At 42.0% G+C, this 20,473-nt stretch overlaps 1 protein-coding gene across 2 annotated transcripts in view; it reads left to right on the top strand.

Moving 5' to 3' along the window:
- Positions 1–17,184, top strand: part of LOC146804999 (arylsulfatase H-like) — a 641,615-nt gene extending 624,431 nt beyond the window's left edge. For both annotated transcript variants that reach the window (XM_085622143.1, XM_085622144.1), the window contains one exon: positions 16,433–17,184. In XM_085622143.1, the coding sequence (XP_085478269.1) occupies positions 16,433–16,803 (371 nt within the window). In that variant the 3' untranslated portion in view covers positions 16,804–17,184. The remainder of the gene's footprint in view (positions 1–16,432) is intronic.
- The last annotated feature ends 3,289 nt before the right edge of the window (positions 17,185–20,473 follow it).

Below are 20,473 nucleotides of genomic sequence, written 5' to 3'. Positions count from 1 at the left end.
CTTTTATCACTATTCCTGACCAGACTGGACAAGCTGGAGATGGCGTCTAGGGACTTGCACGTAATTTGGATATGGTTTTACCTTCTTTTTCTAAACCCCAATCCGACCATCTGTCTTTTTGCCCCCATTTACCTGACACTATAGACACTGGTAATCCCTGGAGTAGTGGTGGTACCCTGTATGTGCCCAAGGGCGTTTCAGCCCAACATGCAACTAAACAGCCCAGTTGAGGGAGGGGAGTCATCCTCTGACACACATGTTTCTCTGGCCTTAGATAGGGCAGATGACCCTCACCTTGGGGTACAATCCCCTAAGGTTATTGAACTCCCTTTGATTGACCTTCCCCCAGCATACGCTCCTTACACTGTGGTCCTGTCGGGGGTCCCAGCCCTAGCTGCCCACAAAGAGTTAACCACCATTCAATTCATGAATAAATCCTCGCATTGGCTAGCGCAGTATTCTGGGTTTTCAGAAAGGGATTATCATGATATTTTGATAGCCAGGAGGGTGGCTTGGATAAGAACGACAAGGAAAGTGTTTAATGGAGTTTGTATCAGCATCTCTACACGTCACTCAGAGGTAGCTCGGAAAATCCTCTTTGGGGCTTCTAAATCATTCCTCGCAGGCACAGGCATCAAATTACTCCCATTAGGCTTGTTTGATATTTTTGATAGACCCCCACTACGTAACCAGGGTGAGGAATTTTGTATGAGGGGCGGGTTTACTGAATGAGGTTTGGGGCGGCAGGTGTAACTTAGAAACTCGTATTCCCCGTTAGAGGACCTGAATGAGCTGGATTGACTCCGTGAATTCGAGGCAACACATTCTTAGTCCCCCTATCAAAAAGGCCCCTTGTGTCAGAATCCAGAAGCAGTTAGTGCTCCATTGGTTTTATTGTTGACCAGGATATTATTAGTTCCCCTCCCGAGGTCATCCCCAAGACAATTTTGATTATCAGGTAAGGCCTTATATGCCTTCCCCCCATTTAGCTCATTTAGGAGGCACTAACCACAACTCTTAATCTTGTCTTCTGGAATGTGACAGGTTTGTCCGCCAAGTTTACTGATGACAGATGGCTTTCATATATTAGATCATATAAAATTATATGTCTCCAGGAAACCTGGGAGACACAAAATAGTGTTTGGGGAAAGCGTATAAGACTTTTTCTGCCCAGCACAAGATTCCAACATGGGAAGAGAGAGTGGGGGGTCTTATCATATTGGTTGAGTTATAATTATGCAAGGAGTTGCAGACGTTTAAGTGGGATTCCTTGGTGTTCCAGGGCATAAAATTGTGTATAGGGAGAGAGTCCCCACTTGGCATAATCAACTTCTGTAATATGAAGAAGGGTAGGGGCTGGTCGTCCAATGTTAATGCCCTAAATATTGCCCTAGACTCCATAAAGGGTGAGGGTCTTGAGCATATGAATCATATTTTAGTGGGGGATTTCAATTGTCACTTGTGTTCGTCTTTCCTAAAGACCTCTTCTATCGCACAGCCCTGTCCACTCACAGAGGACCTGCACATGAAGCACACCATGGAAGGAGATGACTAAAACAATCTCTTATTCACTCATAACCTAGTACACACCCTGGACCACTGGCACAAGGGACCTATCTCACATATTCCCCCATCCTAAAAAGGTAGGGGATCTGCCACCATCATAGACTTTATTTTTGTGACTGCATCCTTGGGCGAGGGCTCGGGCCTCTACACCATAGAACACAACCCATTTAGTGACCATAATCCCCTGACACTTAAACTGAGGGGTAGGGCACCCATACATTGGGCCCCTGTAATTCTCAGGCACCCTTAGTCCATACGGATCAGGGTAGGCGCTTACGTTGGTCAACCATAGATTCGAAGGCCTTTATTCATAGCCTTTTCTCCTCCAGTCAGCTTGAGATAGACCTTTGTTTCGACCCCTATTCCCCAAGTGAGGACATTTTCAGTTCTTTTACCTCCATCGACCATGTGGTCTCAGGTTAGTTAATGGCACAGTCAGTGAGGCATGTCCAGGCTCCCCACTCGTGGTTTGACCACAATTCCTCGCAAGCATTGAGGAGGTTAAAGGCAGCCTAGAAGCAGGAGCCCCGGGTGAAAGATCGAGTGACTCATGCCAGCGTCTTTACTAAGAGTCGGTGAAACTACTCAGACAACAGTTACAAAAACAGGCGTGGGAGGACCTAGAGAAAGCAGGGGAGTTGAGGGACTCAGCCCTATTCTGGAAGATCATTAACAGCCCCTGCTTTGCGGAATCAGCTAGGCCATCCATGTGCCAGTGGGTTTTCCATTTTGAAAAGGTTTATTCCATAAGCTCTATGGAAAGGACAAAGGTAGATATACCTTCTTGTCCAGCTGTAATTCCCGTCAGATTCTCGCTAGATGAGATACATTCAAGTATAGAGCTGCTATCGCTAAATAAGGCTCCGGGTCCTGATGGAATACCCACAAATATGTTTTGTGATAGCATTGAGGTCTGGGCCCCCCTTTTAACCCAAGACCTAAACGAGGTAGCTTTAAAGGGGATGTTGCCCTGGTCCACCGCAATAATTATCCCAATCTACAAAAAAGGATAAGGACAATCTGCAATTGTATCGCCCGATCTCCCTTATTGACACTGTAGTAAAGGTCTTGGGTTTTAACCAGACTCTATGTGTGGTCCATAGACAACCAGATTATATCGGATGTCCAATTTGGTTACTGTAAAGGCATGTCAACAACAGATCAATGCCTCAATCTTTATCTTTTGACTGCCAAATACACCCTGATATAACCACGTGTTCTGTATTTAGCCTTTATGGAACTTACACCTGCGTTAGACCGAGTCTACCAAACTAAGCTATGGGGCATTTTAACTTCCCTGGGAGTGGACCCTTCTATTGTCCATCTACTTATTTCACTCTATTCCCAGACGACTGTAGCAGCAAGATACACACATGAGGGGGCACTCACAAATCATTTTAACGGCACAAGGGGGTGCGCCAAGGCTGCATTTTAGCCCCATTCTTATTTTTCTTTTATATTAATGGTCTTGAGGCGGCCTTATTGGCTCTTCAGTCAGATTCCCCTAGAGTGGGAGAAGAGCCTTGCCAGTTTTACTCTACGCCAATGACGTGGTGCTCATGGCCCGTATGGCCCAGGGCCTGCAGATTTTATTTAGATGACTTTATCCCTTTTAGATAGTGTTATTCAGCAACGGCTCACAGTGGAGAGCCCTCTTAGATGAATAGCGCAGTAGGTTGAACAAATCCGCGGGGGCCATTACCAGCTTTGCCAGCAGACTGGGCTTATGGATACTGGAGATCATTTTAACTGTACAAATCCAAGGCCATCGCGAAAGGTTTATATGGCAGTGAGGTGTGGGGGTAAATCCCTTCTCATAGTTTACAGGTGGGGGAAAACCAGTTTTTACGGTGGATCCTGTGAGTCCCCCATTGCACATCAGCTTGGACAGTGCACGAAGTGCTAGGGGACGATTACCTGGTAGACTAAGTGGCAATTAAACCATTACTTTGCTGTATATAGATTCGGACACGCAAAGATAAGGGTTTAAACTGCTTGATTTCAGAGGATTGTCTGGCCCTGGAACAGGGCACCAAAATCCCCTGGTTGCGTTATATTAAGGAATTCGCGCAGGCTATAGGAAGGCCAGACCTTTTTTTTGCACATGACACTTTATACCCTGGGGATCTTAACTTCTCAAAAGAGTTACATCATAAATTTGTCACTGCCCAGCTTGAAAATAATGAGCTCAGTAAACCTAGAGTGAGGGCTTATTTAATGCTAAGGTATGTGCCGGGTATGGAACCATACCTTTTCGCATCCTTCAGCGCCCATGATCGATTTTTAATTACACACTTCAGATTTAATCAACTTCACCACCTTTTAGCTTCACCAGATGGATTTCTTTCCTTATCCCATAGAGGCTCCTTATTGCTGCGATCTTAGATCTTCATAGGATACACTTCATTTTGTTTTATTGTGTAAATTGTTCTCAGTGCTACAAAAATGATCCCTCCAACCCTTTTTAAAGAGTTTGAAGTTTGGGCTGGCAAAAGTGGCACTTTTGCACCAGCTGTTGTTACCAAACCCCTATACCCTTCTTCCTATGATTAGTTTTTTGCGGGCAGCTCATAGGTCCAGGTTATCAAGAATTCATTGCTCTCCCATTGCTTTGTATTCATGAGGTTACTATTGGTGTGACGGGGTATTTAGCCATAGATTTTAGGGGTCTTGGTATCCTGTTATGTTTTAATCAGTTGTGTTGTTTTATTTGTCTGTATTGACTTTTATATTGTATGATTGTATTATTGTATCTTTTTATGTATGTGTTGCAATCCAAATAAAGAAGGAATTATTATTATTATCAATGCGTGTTGAGGCCTATTCCCACTACACTGCGTCACTACTTACGCCTGCTTCAAGCAGGCGTAAGATTTTGACGCAGTAGCGTCCTAAAAGTGGCGCAGTGAAATCTTGTAGATTTCACTGAGTCACTTTTACGAGGCCTTCCTGCGTGGGAACGCCCGCCCTGCATACATTATACCTGACGCAGGTATAATGTGACGCAGGGCTTTACAACATGACGCATCTAGGGAGATGCGTCACATTGTAATTAGGCCGCAATGTTTGCGCCACTGTTGCATCAAAAAAGTAACGCAACTGCAGCTCAAAAGTCACGCAAGGGGCTTGTAAATCTGCCCCTCAGTACTCTGCAAACCCCTCAATAAAAACTAATAAATCAATGCTAAGCTCGTGATACACACAGCTAAATAATAATCATATAACTGTACATAATAAGAAACAGATGTCCCTATTTCCCCCGTATTAGAGATCTATGTAACAGTATCTCTCAATGTTCCACAATGCAATGTCCATTCTTTTGGTCTCTGTAAGGGAGTTCAAAATTTAAAATGCCTTCCTATTGTATTTTTCAGATAGTTCACAGGGATAAACCCCTTCCCATTGCATTCATTCGAGAGTTTACTGAGTAAAGCACCATCTTATTATATTTGTCAGATAGATCACAATGCACAAGCCCTTCCAACTGTGTTTGACTTGAAGTCTGTGTTAAAATATCTCTATCAATTATGAGTTATGGAATTACTTCATAGGCAAACTAATGCATCTTCTGCCCAGTCAAATGCCTGTAAAAAGATTAAAAAAATTGTAGGGCCAAATCCCCTGCCTTTGTGCTGCATCTTAACCCATTGAGTGTGTGTGGGGCGGGGGTGATGTTCATGACTTACACACTATCTTCCCCAGCACCTGACTCTTTTTTTCTGCATGTTCATAGGCAGTCTTATGTCATCATTGAAGAAAGTGAAAGGAGTGGTTTGGCTCCTCCTCCTTTCATTGTGTTTGGTGTTCACAGGCACTGCTCAACCCCCCAAACACTGACCACAATGTGGTAGAAAGCCCCCCATAAGTACAAGGGCTAAAAAAAAATTGGGAAGATGCCAGCCTGTCCTGGCACTGGGCTTTACTCACCACCCATAACGTGCAACAGCTCTTCTGGTCCCCCACTCCCCTGGAGGGGCAGGTTAGTGAATTTGTCCCAATTTGCCCTTTAATTGGGGGTAGAAAGCCCAGTAGATAGCAATCTTTTTTTTTAAAAAATGAGTTGGGGTAGGCCTACTGTGGCTGTAGCCCCGACCCCTCATGCACCAACAGTCTTTCTTCCCCCAGTGCTGCTTTGAGCATTTAACCATATGCCCTCCCTCTTGTGAGGCCTACTGACTCTGCGCCACATAAAACTGGTGTACAGTCATTGCAGCCCCTGAGGACACACCTGAAAGGGAGTACTGGAGTCCCAGGGACCTACAGGTATCTCTCCTATCTTCAAAGACAGCCAGTCCACTTCCATGAAAGTTAGTAATCCTCAGATGAAGTTCACAGGCACACTTAGACTGGTCCATAATCATGTTTTCAGTTTTTTTACTAGATGTCAGAATGGCCATTATATGCTAAGTTGCGGGTATGTGTTCTCCACCAAAGGAGTGACTGAAATATGTCACTTTTTTTAACTGGTAAAAACAGTACCTATACACACAGATGAAGTTATTGGAGAACTTTTTATCAATGAGGCAATATGTGCCTCTTATCTAAAACGGTTTTTACAGGTGCCCTAAATTACGTGTTTATTATTGTGTTGTATCTTTTGTGCAAGAGCAACTTCCTTCCACATTTCCCTGTAAGCAAATGCTGCCAATTCACAGGGACGTCTACACTGTTCATCTTCATAATACCAGGTTCCTTATGACTTCCTGGCCATGCATGGCTTTTCTGAGTTTTCTCATTACAAGATAGCAATGGGGTTAAATGTGTCATTGTATCAAAAAAGATTTTAGGATAACCCACTTAAAAATGGAAGTAGGTTAGTGACAGCGCATGCCAATTTCTATTAAGAGTATCATAGCAGTTTTCAGGCAGTTTTCAGACAGTACCATTGCACAAAATATACGAACTCTGCCTGATTACATGATCATAACTGCTTATTTCACTCATGACAAAGTGTACACAAAGTGTTACAGATGTGGCAGAAAAGTGTCAAACATCGACAGACTGAAAAAATGGAAATATCACACATAAGCTTACTGAAAATGTGGCAGCTATGAAAGTATGGGTCAAAAACAAATTATTCTACATCTATGTGATAGAAATCTTGGGCTTTTGAAGTCAAAGGTTGCAGTCATACAACTGCATGTTCCCATACTTCTCTTGATAAAAGTCGGAGGAGAACTGCCCCACTGCTGCAAAGCAGTGAAAGAAAAAACAAATACAATGATAAGAATTCAAGGTTATTATTATTCAATTTGTTCCTGCTGTGCAGCTTTGCAGAGTGGGCGAGGCTGCTCTGCTCTCAGAGCAAAGGAGGATTGTTTGGCCGGACCTCTTGGGCCGGTCAAACAATCATGCATACTTCGCATAGTCTCCATGCAGGCTGCATTACAGCCTGTGTGGAGAACATGCCCTGGCCCCCATTCCCTGGCTGAGCGCAGATCCACGGCGCTCAGATCAATCACAACGCTGGATTTCAGCATTGTGATTGGCGTAGAGGAGGGAGCCTGGCTGCTTCCTGTTCCGGGTCGGAGAGGAGAGACTGAGATGATGTGGGAGAGAGTGGGAGAACAGCAAGGAGGTACGTTTAAAAAAAAAAAAAAATACATCAAGCCCCTGGCCCCCCCCCACTCCCAATCCATGCCGGCCTCTACTTCTGCCCCCTTGCGTGGTTGGACCTAAAAGAACGCACTGGGCCCTAAAATCAATGGTGACAACACCAATTTACCATTTTTCAGAGTTAAGCCCTGTTTTCTGCACTAGATCCTCCTTCTTCTGCTCCTCACTGATGGACCTTGGAATGTTGTATTAGGAGTCAAGGAGCAAAACAGACATCTCAAACTTAATTTTATTAATAGTTTAAGCTCAGTCAATTATGAGAGTTGTAATATAGTTTAAAAGCTTTATTTCTCAGTAAGAGATTAGTAAAATTATTTTATTTAGTTTTGTCTTTATTTCAGTTAGTTTATAAATCAAATAGGTTTACAAAAATATAAATGCATTAAGCATGTTCCATAAAGGAATGAATTCTCTATTCTATAGATCAGAATCAGAGCTTTGGATTTCAAAAACCCATGAAGAGTTCAAACTCAAGGAAAAGAGTGAAGCCAAAGAAGCATAACGTTTCAAAGCCATACAAGAGTAGCAGAACTTCCCATAAAGAATAAATCATCAGACTCAGCTGAGTCACCATAAATCCAAGTGGGTCAGTACACAGTTGCAGTAGTAATCAATCAAATCAAATGGGAAAGAGAGGCAGAGAGGTATAACAGTAGCAGCTACAACTGTCAAGGGTCTGGAAAAAGTGTCCAAAGAGTCTGACGATGAAAACTACCTAGGAACACGCACTATTACAAAAGTCAAGGAAACATGTCAAAAACATGGTATCAGGCTCCGTTCTTCATGGACCAGTAGGGTGGTAGGGTTCCTCTGTAAGCAGGGTCAGCTCCTCCGTTCCCACAGAAATATATGTGGTTTAAACCTTTTAACACAATGTTAGCTACAGACAGTCTTGCATACTTAGATTCTGGAAACATCAGGCATTGTTCCTCTAGTCCTCAAACACCAATCGACCTTCTATATCTCTACTTGTTTCACTGCAAGAGCAATGAACTACTAACTAAAAGGCAACATCACTGTTAGGTAATCCATTCTTTCTGAAGTGAATCAAGCATTATTGTTTAAAATGCACAAGTTATTTTATTCAACGGTTATACTAAATACCTCAGATACCAACACCTATAGAAAGATTAAGACTCAATGGAACAAGCTAGATCTTTTTACATTGCATTTTGAAGCCTTTTCTTTTGCAGGTCATAGGCCCACAAAAATGGCATGCCATCTTTATTCAGAGAAGTGTGGAAATTGTGGGTGCTAGGACTTTGTTGATCCCCAGAATTTTCCCTCACAGAAATCTAATAAAATTCTGTGATTTAGAAAATGTTTATGTTTGCCTGTCTCTGGGACCAAACACTGCAGTTATCCACTTCCATAAGAACATAGGAAATTCATGAGATCCAAGAATAAATGGTGCCTATGAAAATAATACATTTGTTAAACCAGAATCTTCTGCAGTTATGACAACACCTCTAAACATGTCACTTTATGGTAACGCTTTTGCATTCCATTGTGCACATTTCAGCAATAGTAAATTCACGTCTAGTTAAAGAATGGAACAACTTGATGTTTCCACAGTGAATTTTGTGGCCTTTCCTGTCAAAGTTAGTAGGCCTACCCATACAGGCTAGGTGCCATTTTACCAAGAGACATGTGAGAATGCAGCGTGGTAGGATTTTTGTCAATTTCCATGAACTGCGGAACTTTCCCTCACAGAAATGAGAGAATGTACAATGATTATAACCACATTTTGACATTTGCGGTAAGAAAGAATTGTGGAATTCATGCATGCCACACCACCCAGAACTCCCCCAGATATCTAGTTTTCATAAATGCCTATGATTGGTAAATTTCCCTGGGTGCCTCCTGTCTATGGGCCAAAATATTTCAGTTATCCACTTCCACCGTAACATAGGAAGTTCATGACAACCAAAAATAAATGTTGCTTACAAAATAATACATTTGTTAAACAAGAATATTCTGCAATTATGACAACACCTCTAAGGACGTCACTTTATGGTAACACTTTAATGTCACATTGTGCACATTTTAGCAATATTTAATTGATTTCTAGTTAAAGAATGGACCAACTTGATGTTTTCACAGTGCATTTTGTGGCCTTTCCTGTCAAAGGTAGAAGGCCTACCCATACAAGTTGGGTACTGTTTTATCAAGAGACATGTGAGAATGCAGTGTGTAAGACTTTTGTCAATCCGCATGAACTGCAGAACTTTCCTTCACAAAAATGTGAGAAAGTTCCATGATTTTATCCACATTTTGACATTTGCAGGCATTCTGGGTAAGAAAACATAGTGGGACCACGGTAATCCACACCTCTTAGCACTATTCTGGGTGTAGTGTTTTGAAAAATGTCTGGGGTTGGTAGGATTCCATGGGTGCTGCCTGAGACTCGGCCCAAATACCTCAGATATCAACACTTGCGGAAAGATTATAATTCAATGGAACCACTTGATGTTTTCACAGTGCATTTTGTGGCCTTTCCTGTCAAAAGTAGAAGGCTTACCCATACAAGTTGGGTACTGTTTTATCAAGAGACATGTGAGAATGCAGTGTGTAAGACTTTTGTCAATTAGCATAAACTGCAGAACTTTCCTTCACAAAAATGTGAGAAAGTTCCATGATTTTATCCACATTTTAACATTTGCAGGCATTCTGGGTAAGAAAACATAGTGGGACCACGGTAATCCACACCTCTCAGCACTATTCTGGGTGTAGTGTTTTTAAAAATGTCTGGGGTTGGTAGGATTCCATGGGTGCTGCCTGAGACTCAGCCCAAATACCTCAGATATCAACACTTGCGGAAAGATTATAATTCAATGGAAAAAGCTTGATGCTTTCACATTGCATTTTGAGGCCTTTTCTGTAGCAAGTGATAGGCCCACAACAGTGGCATGCCATCTTTATTGGGAGAAGTGTGAAAATTCTGGGTGATAGGACTTTGCTTAGCCCCAGAATTTTCCCTCACAGAAATATATAAAAGTATGTGATTTTGAAAATGTTTGACGTTTGCATGGTATCCCGGAAAATAAATATTAGTGGGACCTGTGGAAGCCACACCACCCAGGACTTCCCCAGATATCTATTTTTGATAAATGTCTATGGTTGGTAAGTTTCCCTGGGTGCCTCCTGTCTCTGGTTTCAAATACTGCAGCTATCCACTTCCCAGAATGAGTGAAATTCCTAAAAATAAAATCTTTATATATCCATGTTGCATTTTTTGGTCTTTCCTGTAATGAGTGTAGGCACACACATGGGGTTTCTTGTTTATTGTGATAAGTATGGGAACACAGAATAATGGAATATTTGTTATTATTTATAGAATTTCTTGAAATTTTTTATATCCAAATGCAAGTTGTTGTACAAGAAATAACACATTTAGCAAAATGCTCTCAAAATCACATGATACTATGGGCGGTCCCCAAATTCAGAGTCGTACAAAGAACCACTATTTCTAAACTCAGATTCTTAAGCATCATTTTAAAAATGCATAGCTTTCCTTCAAGCATATTGTTAATTCATAAAATGTTACATTATGAATTGATGCAGGGTTGGTACACAAAGAAAGACCATTGTAAACTGCCGCATGACTGATGCCTATGATTATTGCATGTTTTTGGACAACCAACACTATAGATCGCTACAATCTGATGAGTCAGACAAATGTAAAGGTATTTTACTTTTGTAGCTTGGAATCAGGAGAAAAAAAGATAAATAAATACATTAACATCTATTTTTATTTTTGCCTACTCACTTTTATTCGTTCTTGATTTCAACAGTAAAGGGCAGATTTATGGGGCTGTGGCACAATGCAGCAAGTCACCTTGCTGCCCTACATCATAGGACAGGAATGCACCATATTTAAAAGAATACAGTGCATTCCTACCTTTGTCCTTGCGCTGGCGCCCGTTTGGCAGCCCAGCACCCACACAAGCACACCTTTGCACCATGGTACACGGGTGCCTCCCTTGTTTGTAGGATTGTTTTTGTGCAGGAACGAGGACCTTCCTGCACAAAAACAATCCCCTGAGTCATATTCCTCTTTCTATGTGTGCTACAGAATGCACCGCGCATAGAAAGAGGAAGTAATGAGGATAAATAAAGATATATCTCCTTGTTACTCCTCCCCTGTAAACGATTTACATTTTGGAGAATTCCAAGGTTCACCAGTTCTTGTGAATCTGGGAATGTTTCATAATCCATGGGAGTTGTGTGAGAGCACCCACACAACGCCCATGGAATGCCTTAGGGCAGAGTAACGCAGTGCAGCGATTTGTGGTGAGCTGTGTTACTCCAGATTTATGAAGTCACTCAGGGCCATACAAAGTGGCCATGCGTCACTTCATAAATCACATTTGGGGTTTTCGTTGTGCATGGATATGTTGGGTGGTGCAAACGCTTCACAAACCCCCTAATAAATATGCTCCTTAGTGTCTTTGGAGAGACCTTGAGTGATCTACAACAATGATGTGTTCCTGAGTTTCGAATTTTGCCTACTTTTCAGAAATGTACAGTTTTTCGAGTTCACCCATTGGTTTCTCATCTCTTCCCACAAACACCTCAAGTAGGTGGAATCCAAAAATATAGGAAATATTAACTCCCAGTTAGAAAATTGCAAAAACTGTTCTGAAAAAAAATGATTGCTTTACAACTCTGGGGCAGATTTATGAGCCCCTTGCGCCACTTTTGCGTCACTTTTACCATGGGAAAAGTGACGCAAAAGTGGCGCAAGGGGCTCATAAATCTGCCCCTCTGTTCTTGAAAACAGGGAATCTGAACACAGCAATCCTTTTGTTAATGCCATTGTTAGAAACAAAACACACATTTTCCTATTCTTCCCGAAAATACCCCATTATGCTACATTTTGTCCTTTTTATATATTTCCTCCGGAAGAATCTACAAAACCTGAGTAGCTTTAGAATTTCCAAAATGTGTGAAAAAATGATGCAAACATGACCTGGTTTAAGCATAATCTGCCTCAAATTTCAGAAAAACGTCTCAGCTCACCCGAGGTGAGACTCAGCTTTTACGGGATTAACTTGTTATGTGTTTATCAGCTCTGGGAGATTGCTGAAGCTGTGTTGAGCCATGCCCACAAAATGCATGAGTGATGTCCACCGTAGTATTAATGTTACTACAAGAAAGCCATGAAGTCCATTTACATGTTAATATCACTGGCCTTCCTTGATTAGTACACAAGAAGTTTCCAATAAACCTCAACAGAAGTCCGTTTAGAGGTCTATCAGAGAATAAAGGATTCCTTAAACCACAGTAGAGGTAACACACTAGAATATCAAGACTATAGGTCATAGAAGGTGCCACAGAGAGAGCTCTTCCATATGGCCAGGCAAAATTCAACTGGCTGCAGAATACAAGACATACTTTAAATGTCTTGCTCTGCATTTAACTAAATGTGAAACACATGCGTTGTTTACTATATACATGAATGCACTGTGTGTTGAATGCTGCTAATATGTTACTCTTTACAAAACTAATCAAAAGAGATATTAAAGGCAGTACCTGGCACATTTATGGCTCGCCCTTCACCTGGACACCAGAGTAAGCCAGTACCAGACCTTAGGCCTAAGCCTGGCCTCTCTTCGCTCACCCACCTATAGCAACAAATAGCGATTTACGGCTATAGAGTATCATCTAGTGTGAAGGCAAGAGCCATATTAATGAATTTAATTGGTGAATGTAAACAAATCTGCCCTGTCTCTTCAGATAAAGCCAAAACATGAAAGAACATGGTACATATGTGTGACCAGCCCGTAATTGCACACGGTACATCACAATTTACAATGTGCACAGAAAACCAAGAGCCAGGCACACAGTGGAATTAAATCCCTGCAATTGTGCGGCTCCATCTATGTTTCCACTATGTCTGCCAGGCTATTGGCCTACATCGGTTCATCTTTTGAGTGCAGACTTGGGGGCATATTATCAAGACAGGCGATACAATTATCGCCGCTTTAGCGGCAGAAAACTGCCGCTAAAACAGCGATAATGGGCTTGATAATATGCTCTAAGGAATTCCAATTGAAGCCCAGTTTAGATGTCCTTCACATCTAACAAAAGCGATAATTTTATTGATAATATGCCCCAGAGTTACAAATGACAGTGCGTTGACAGCGCTACCTCAGTGGAATTTGTAGGGAGAATGATGGCCTTTCTTGAGACTTGCCTCAATCAGATGGCAGCCCAAACTGTCTACTCTGGAAACTTTAAGGGCTGATGCTTGGGTCATATACATGTAGCTGCAAACCCAGCAGCGCCTCTAAATCCATGCATTGGGGCACCCCTAAACTGACTTTGATTAGTTAGAGGATTGAATGTATAGGATCCATGGGACTGTGTTGGCCTATGTGAAATCCCAACTATCCCTTTCAACCAGTCTCAACCATCAGGCAATTAGTTCCCCACTGCCAGAGAAGGTGCAGTTCCGCACCCCTGTCTTTCTAGTCCTGAAAGTAAAGGTGATTATGAGCATTCCCATATCTGTATATAGCTATTCCCCAAGCAGGTCATGGCATTCACCCTGCACCGATGTAGCTGCGAACTTCCATATGAAGGAAGAAGTTTTGTTGCTTAGCCTGTCATATGTTGATAGAGTAATGCTATCACTAGCAGCAACAATAAATAGAGGCACTTACGAAACTCCCGTTAAAGGGAAGTAATGTTAATACTGGGTAAGAAAATCCAACAGACATGAAATTTGCAAATTATCAGAATATCTTGGGGCATATCCAGAGGCGTAGCTAGGGCTTGTGGCGCCCAGGGCTATCCCTCAATTTGCCGCCCATGGCAAACAGTAGCGTGCCACTGTAAACAGTGTGGCAGGTGGCGGTGCGCCTCTGTGGCCAGCGTGGGCTGCTCCAGAGTCCCATAGGTTCTGGATGCCTCCAGCAGCTGAGCAGGTTCACAGTCAGATACAATGTGTGTCTATTGTTGATTAATTTCCCGCTGCGCTCTGTAAGTCAGACATTCTGACGTCATGGCCCAGTCAGTGGTAGGGCCCAATTAGGTACTACAGAGACAGCCTGTCGGGGCCTGCCCCAGTCAGGTTGTGCAACACACTTTGTGGCCCTAACGCAGCGAGTGAAAGTGACGTCACGTCCTGCTGCAGAAGCGCGCGGGTGGGGCAATTAGCCGGCTGCTGAGTGCTTGGTGGCATTAATCATGGTCCTCGGGGGCCCGGGCTGGTTTGCACCTGGCCTTCGCCAACCGGGCCACCTGCACTGAGGAGCCTAATAATATCCTGGCTGACTGGACCGCCTGCACTGTGGGGCGTAATAATATCTATAATGGCCTGCAGCCGGAAGCAAATTATCAAAGTCTGGTGGCTGGGAGAGTGACAGGCATGGGCAATTCTTCACGACAAGTCAGGTCCGGTTTTGCAGCGGCAGAAATAGAGGACAGAAAGCTGATATTGCCGTGGGGGTCACTGGCTGTAGTGGCCAGCTAGACCTGCCTTGTTGTTGCCAATGACCCAGTCACGTTGTCCAGCCTAGCTCAGGCTGAAAGAACAGAAAGAGTAAGTAAAAATAACATCAGGCCACTTCAAGTTGTCAGTGAGTGTCACAATGTGAAACACAATCAAATTAAGTTAATGTGAGCGCACGATCTCTAGAATGTATAAAATGGATGTAATTGCTGGTATTTATGTTTCCCTTGACTTCGTTGCTTTATTTTACTGAAGAGAAAGTGTCACTCTACTAACTACACTGAAGTAATGAAAATGTCACACATAGAAATCTGAAACCTTGGCAGCTATATAGGACTTGTCTTTTGCCCACTGCCCTGCCACTCACCAAAGATCCTTTTCTCCCCTTGTATCTCTTACCGTCCTCATGCTCCAGTACTCCAGGGTCTCTACTGTAGGGGTGGTTGGTTCTGCCGTACCCTGCAGCAAATTGCCCAGCCACTGCCCCAGACTCGACTTCTCATGTCACGAGAGTGCGCCGCGTGGAGGTGGAGCGCGTGACGTGTCATTGCTTCGTTACTTTCCAGCACCAGGGCTGGCCAAACATTATGCCCAGGGCCGTCATTGGTAGCGCTTTCACGCGCTACAAGACTGACGGCCCTGGGACAGGACCCACAAACACGGTACATCGCACACCGTACCACCACCACTATGAAGTGCGGTGCGCTGCAGGCATAATTTACAAGCGCAGGTGCCCTTGCACTTAACACGGGGGCCACGCGGCACTAGAGACCCGTTGCAGCGGCCTTTATAATTTAATTGGGGACACTGACACTACTGTAGCGACTGACAGTAGTGTCAGTGAGTACCCAAATAAATTATAAAGGCCGCCGCCACAGGCCACCAGTGCTGCGTGGCCGCCGCCCACAAAATAGTGCTGCATGGCATGGACTGCCCCCACCGCCCCCCCCCCCCCAGATACGCCGCTGGGCATATCATCAAGACAATTATCCCCGCTTTAGCGGCCGTTTTCGACCGGAAAGCGGCGATAATTGTATCGCACTATTCGCATGGTCACGCTAAGGCGTGAATCCATGCCTCAGCGCCCTTTCCTTTAATGCCCAGCTTTGCATCTCTAATGAGATGCAAAGTGGGCGTTCCTCCCCGAAATAACGTGAGAAATGTCGCTAACCGACATTTCTCCAATTATCTAGCCTCACGATAACCTGCAGAGTGATAAGAAAAGTAGCTCTAACCACGCTTATCGCTACTTTTCTTACACCTGCTTTTCATCTGACTTAGCCATTAGATTCAATGGAAATTGGATATGATGGCTAAGTCTGCCCTGCCCTATCATCGAGCAATCGCCAAACGTTGTGTGATTATCGCTGGATTTCCAGTGATAATTGCACATTTGGCAGCTTACGCATGGAATTCTATCGCTTTGGAGATAAACGTTGCTGATAGCACGCTATCTCAGCAATAGAATTCAGCATTAGCCGGCGATAATTATCCTCGCGCAAAGCGCGCTTAGCAATAATTATCACCGGCCCTTGCTGATATGCCCCCTCATTCTTAGATTACACACCCATCACATGTAAACATTCTTAGCAACAATCCACGCCTTGTATTGCTTTCAACAACAAAGGTTTTTCACAAAAACAATGCCACCCATAATAAGTAGGACTATAGGATTAGTTTATGAATATATATTTAGACAATCATGTAGTTGCTTCCTTTATTAAATTGATTCAATGTTTCCTTCAATGGTATGTTCAGTAACTTCATACTTTGTATCATCTTGTCTACCAGTTGGTGCTATATGGAAGGCTCATTATGTGACTCCAGTATTCAATCCAGAAGGTGCTGGGGCCTGCTATGGGACAAAAGTTTGCCCGTGCACTGGAGAACTTGTACGTCATCACACACCACCCCTGCTGTTTGACCTCTCCAGAGATCCCAGAGAGGACACGCCTCTTTCACCTGACACAGAGCCAGAGTTTGACACAGTCATAGAAAAAATCCACAGAGCAGTGGAAGAGCATCGAAGGACACTAACTGCAGTACCCTTACAGTTATCTGGGTCAAACAACATCTGGAAACCATGGCTGCAGCCATGTTGTGGGACTTTTCCATTTTGCTGGTGTGATAAGGAGAGTACCGAAAAGATTACTACATTGTGAACAAAGTACATCTAACATAGTTAGAATGGCTTCTATTTGGAATGTATAAGCACCTCCTTTTTTCAACGCAGTAGCATAGATAGCTTGGGGGACACCTTCCCAGCTTCCTTAATGAAGATTACTTAAAGCAATACTCTCCCGCAATACATAGAATTGGCTGTGAAAGCCTCTCGCCTTAGTCATGTTTATTATTGCTCCATTTTTAACTCCAAAATTTCAATCTATCTATAGTTAGTAGTGCTCTCAGCTTGTAAGAGGCAAACTTCTGCTTTTTTATTAAAACACACCTACTCTGATTGTTGTCACTTAAATACATGTAACAATTTCAAATATGACCCTCCTGGGCGTTTAAACATATTTGTGATTAAAATTGTCTACTCTATTTTGTGTTTTTTAATATTTTGAATTCTGAAGCAATATAATCTATGCTGGACTCTGTTTGAGAAATGGGGCCCAATTAAATATGTGGCAATCGGACAATCCTCCACTGGGGAGATGGAGTAAATTACTTAATTTCCCTGACAGAGGTCCCGGTGCACATTACAAACATTGTCAGGAACCACCATTGAGGCAGTTCTTGCCAATGTGTTGTACATTTGCTGTCCAACTCCGTCAAACATAATGAAGCCGTACAGCAAAGTTACAATTTATTTTATTTTCAAAAACAAAAACCTAAAGTGGGATTTTGTTTTTGAAAATAAAAAAAAATGCCTTCTGGCCATTGGAGTAATCACCCATGGCTAGGGGGAAATTTTACAGTTTTCACTTCCCCTTACCACCAGGATTTTTCTGGCAGTTACAGGCAGTGAAAACTGACCTCAATGTCCACCCATCTAAATTTGGTGGGCGGACATACTGGTCAACATCTGATGGCCATACTCTGTCAGAGGGGTGACACCAGAGCAGAGATTAAGTAGTGTCCGCTGTCATTATGTCAAAGATGCACACGCATTTAAAAAAGGTGGGTGGGCCATTATGTTAGCGGAAAGGGTACACCATCACCGTTGTGACAGAGTAGCTCTACTGTAAACACATAAATTAAAATGTATATTTCTATGTATATTTTTGTTGGGATTTTTCTATCAAGCTATCGAAATAAGGGAACATGTCACACCACCGGAATAGCCAGATATTAGATGGTAAGAAGTATACATTAATAGCATTCAGTATCACAACAATTTAATTTATGTTGGAGGTAATATATCCAATTTAACAGACTAAATGTCTACAGCAAGCAGACACAAAAGGGATGGATAGATAAAAGAAAAGAGCTGCCTTCAACTTCCAATGTTGAAACATCTATTTCTGGCCCACAAGTTATCCCTAACATAGCCATTGCTGACCACCTTTTGAGTCTCAAAGAGGTTGATATTAATGGAATAACACCAGTATAGGAGACTTGGGTAAGTTTTGCAAGAAAACTAAATCAATCCTACTTAATACTCACAAATATCTAATTTTATTACCTTTCCAGATCACATTACTTAAGATCCCTTGTTAGTTATGAAAGGCCAAACTGAGACTAGAAGTAGGAAGACCTAACTGTTCCATTCTTTCTGATGTCCAGTAAAGACAGAAGGCTTCCTTCCATTGGATAAATATAAGATTTATGGCCATGTTTACAAAGATATTTTCCTGTTGCAAATAACTTAATTCATATAATCAGGCCCTTAGCAACAGGAAAATACATTTGGGGGGTACAAAGCCCAAATTGTGATTCAGTAATTTGTTACCAAATCACAATTTGGGTTTTGTGAGTTGGTATTTAGGAACGGGCATGTTAAGGCCGTCCCTCCCTAATACCGAATGGCAAGGGTATGGGGTATGTACAAACATTTTTCAACTGGAATGCAGTTGCAAAACATTCGCTTTTTTTGGTGCTAATGCATTTGCAAATGGGACACAGCCCCCAAGGGATCCCCTTTGTGAATGCATGCAAAAACATTTTTAAAGAGCAGGCAGTGGTCCCAAGGACCAATGCCACTCTTAAAAAATGAAAAGAATATTTTTATTTTTTAAATGAATGCCGCTTTCCTTTAAGGAAAACGGGATATATTTATTTTTAAAAACTTGAATTATTTAAAAACAAACACAGACATTCCTGTGTTTTTTAGCAATTCCAAATGGGTCGCGAATTGCAACCTACCAGAGGTAGGTCATCTGCGACCCACTAGGATTCACAAATTAAACTCAATGGAGTTTCGTACATTTGGAATTGGGATTTCTTAATTGCGATTCGCATGGAATCTCAATTAGGAACTCGCAATTTCATATGTTAGTACATGTGGCCTTTAATTCCAGTTTAGCCATTTGTTTTGCTCAGTGGTGTAACGAAACTTGAGGGGGCCCCCTACGGACTCAATCTGGAGTCACTGGTCGAAGTTCGGAGCTGAAGGTTGGGGCCCCGCCGTGGGGGCTTCGGGGGCCTGTGTAACGCCCCTGGTTTTGCTCTTCATACAGATGACCATTTAGAGGTTTTGAAGTGATGTCCCAAATTTCAGGCCAATTTCCAGAAACCTTTTGAAATAACTTTTGGTCTTGATTTGACTTTGCATCATCACTCAGAAGTAGAGCAATTATTATACTACTTAAAAAAACAAATAATTTTTTTATGAGATGGCTAGAGTCAGGCTCTAGAAGTAATATGCCAGACAGCACAGGCATCAGCCAGAGTAAAGTCGGTTGAAGATTATTATTCCTTGTGAGTTCTTTTTTTTTAATCTTATATACATTTATTTTTACATTTATTTCAGAAAAATATCCACCCTAGTAATTTCTTCTTTAGATCAATGTATGTTTCACCTTTTCACATGTAAATGAAAGCTACAGTATCTAGCTGGGCAATCATGATTCCCCCAGTGTTTTTTCTGATCTGATAGCCAATAAAAACTATGAATTAATCCAGTTGGCAAGTCTCAGCATTTTATGTATGGCCGATGAACAACAGCGACATATCAGCTGCAGAAAGGAGTGTTGTCAAATCTTAATTCCTTGAAAGAGTGAATTGTGACAGAAGGAAGCAGCTAAAGAGTCTATAGTCAGAGTATAGAAAGATTGGTATAATAGGCATCCTTGTCTGGTATCTCTTTTGAATTTAAAATTTTGAATCATGCTGTTGGAACAACATTTTACCTTAGCACTCCTTTATAATAACACTTTTGGTACAGCTTTTGACCTAAGAACTTATATATACAATTTTAAACAGTTTTAGACGTTTTTTACTAAATCCAAATGTATACGTTGCAAATTCCAAATTACACAAATTGACTCTACTGGATGCTTCTTTTTTAATCAAGAAAAAGTAATGTAGTGATGGAGCAAAAATGACGTATAAAGACTATAATGACATAAAAAATATTATTAGGACACTTTCGAGAGAAAATAATGATCCTGCACCAACTACACAATATGGAAAAATGACGCAAACAAGAAAAATTGAGTTACTGCATCATAAAAGCGTGCAGAAGAAAGGTAGACTAGATGATATTACTTGTTTGGATAATATAGTTTATGATTTAATAATGGAAAAGTATATCAACTTATTAACGGGTGTTAGAAAATGTGTCAAATGGTAAACTTTCACATTATGGAGTTTATCTCTAATCATCTTGATGTTCATAAATGTGTGTGAACATTAATAAGTCTACATCAAAACAGAATTAATTGATTT

This window comes from Triturus cristatus, chromosome 8, assembly GCF_964204655.1.
Source record: "Triturus cristatus chromosome 8, aTriCri1.1, whole genome shotgun sequence".
Lineage (NCBI taxonomy): Eukaryota > Metazoa > Chordata > Amphibia > Caudata > Salamandridae > Triturus > Triturus cristatus.
This window is presented reverse-complemented; position numbering and strand designations above follow the sequence as displayed.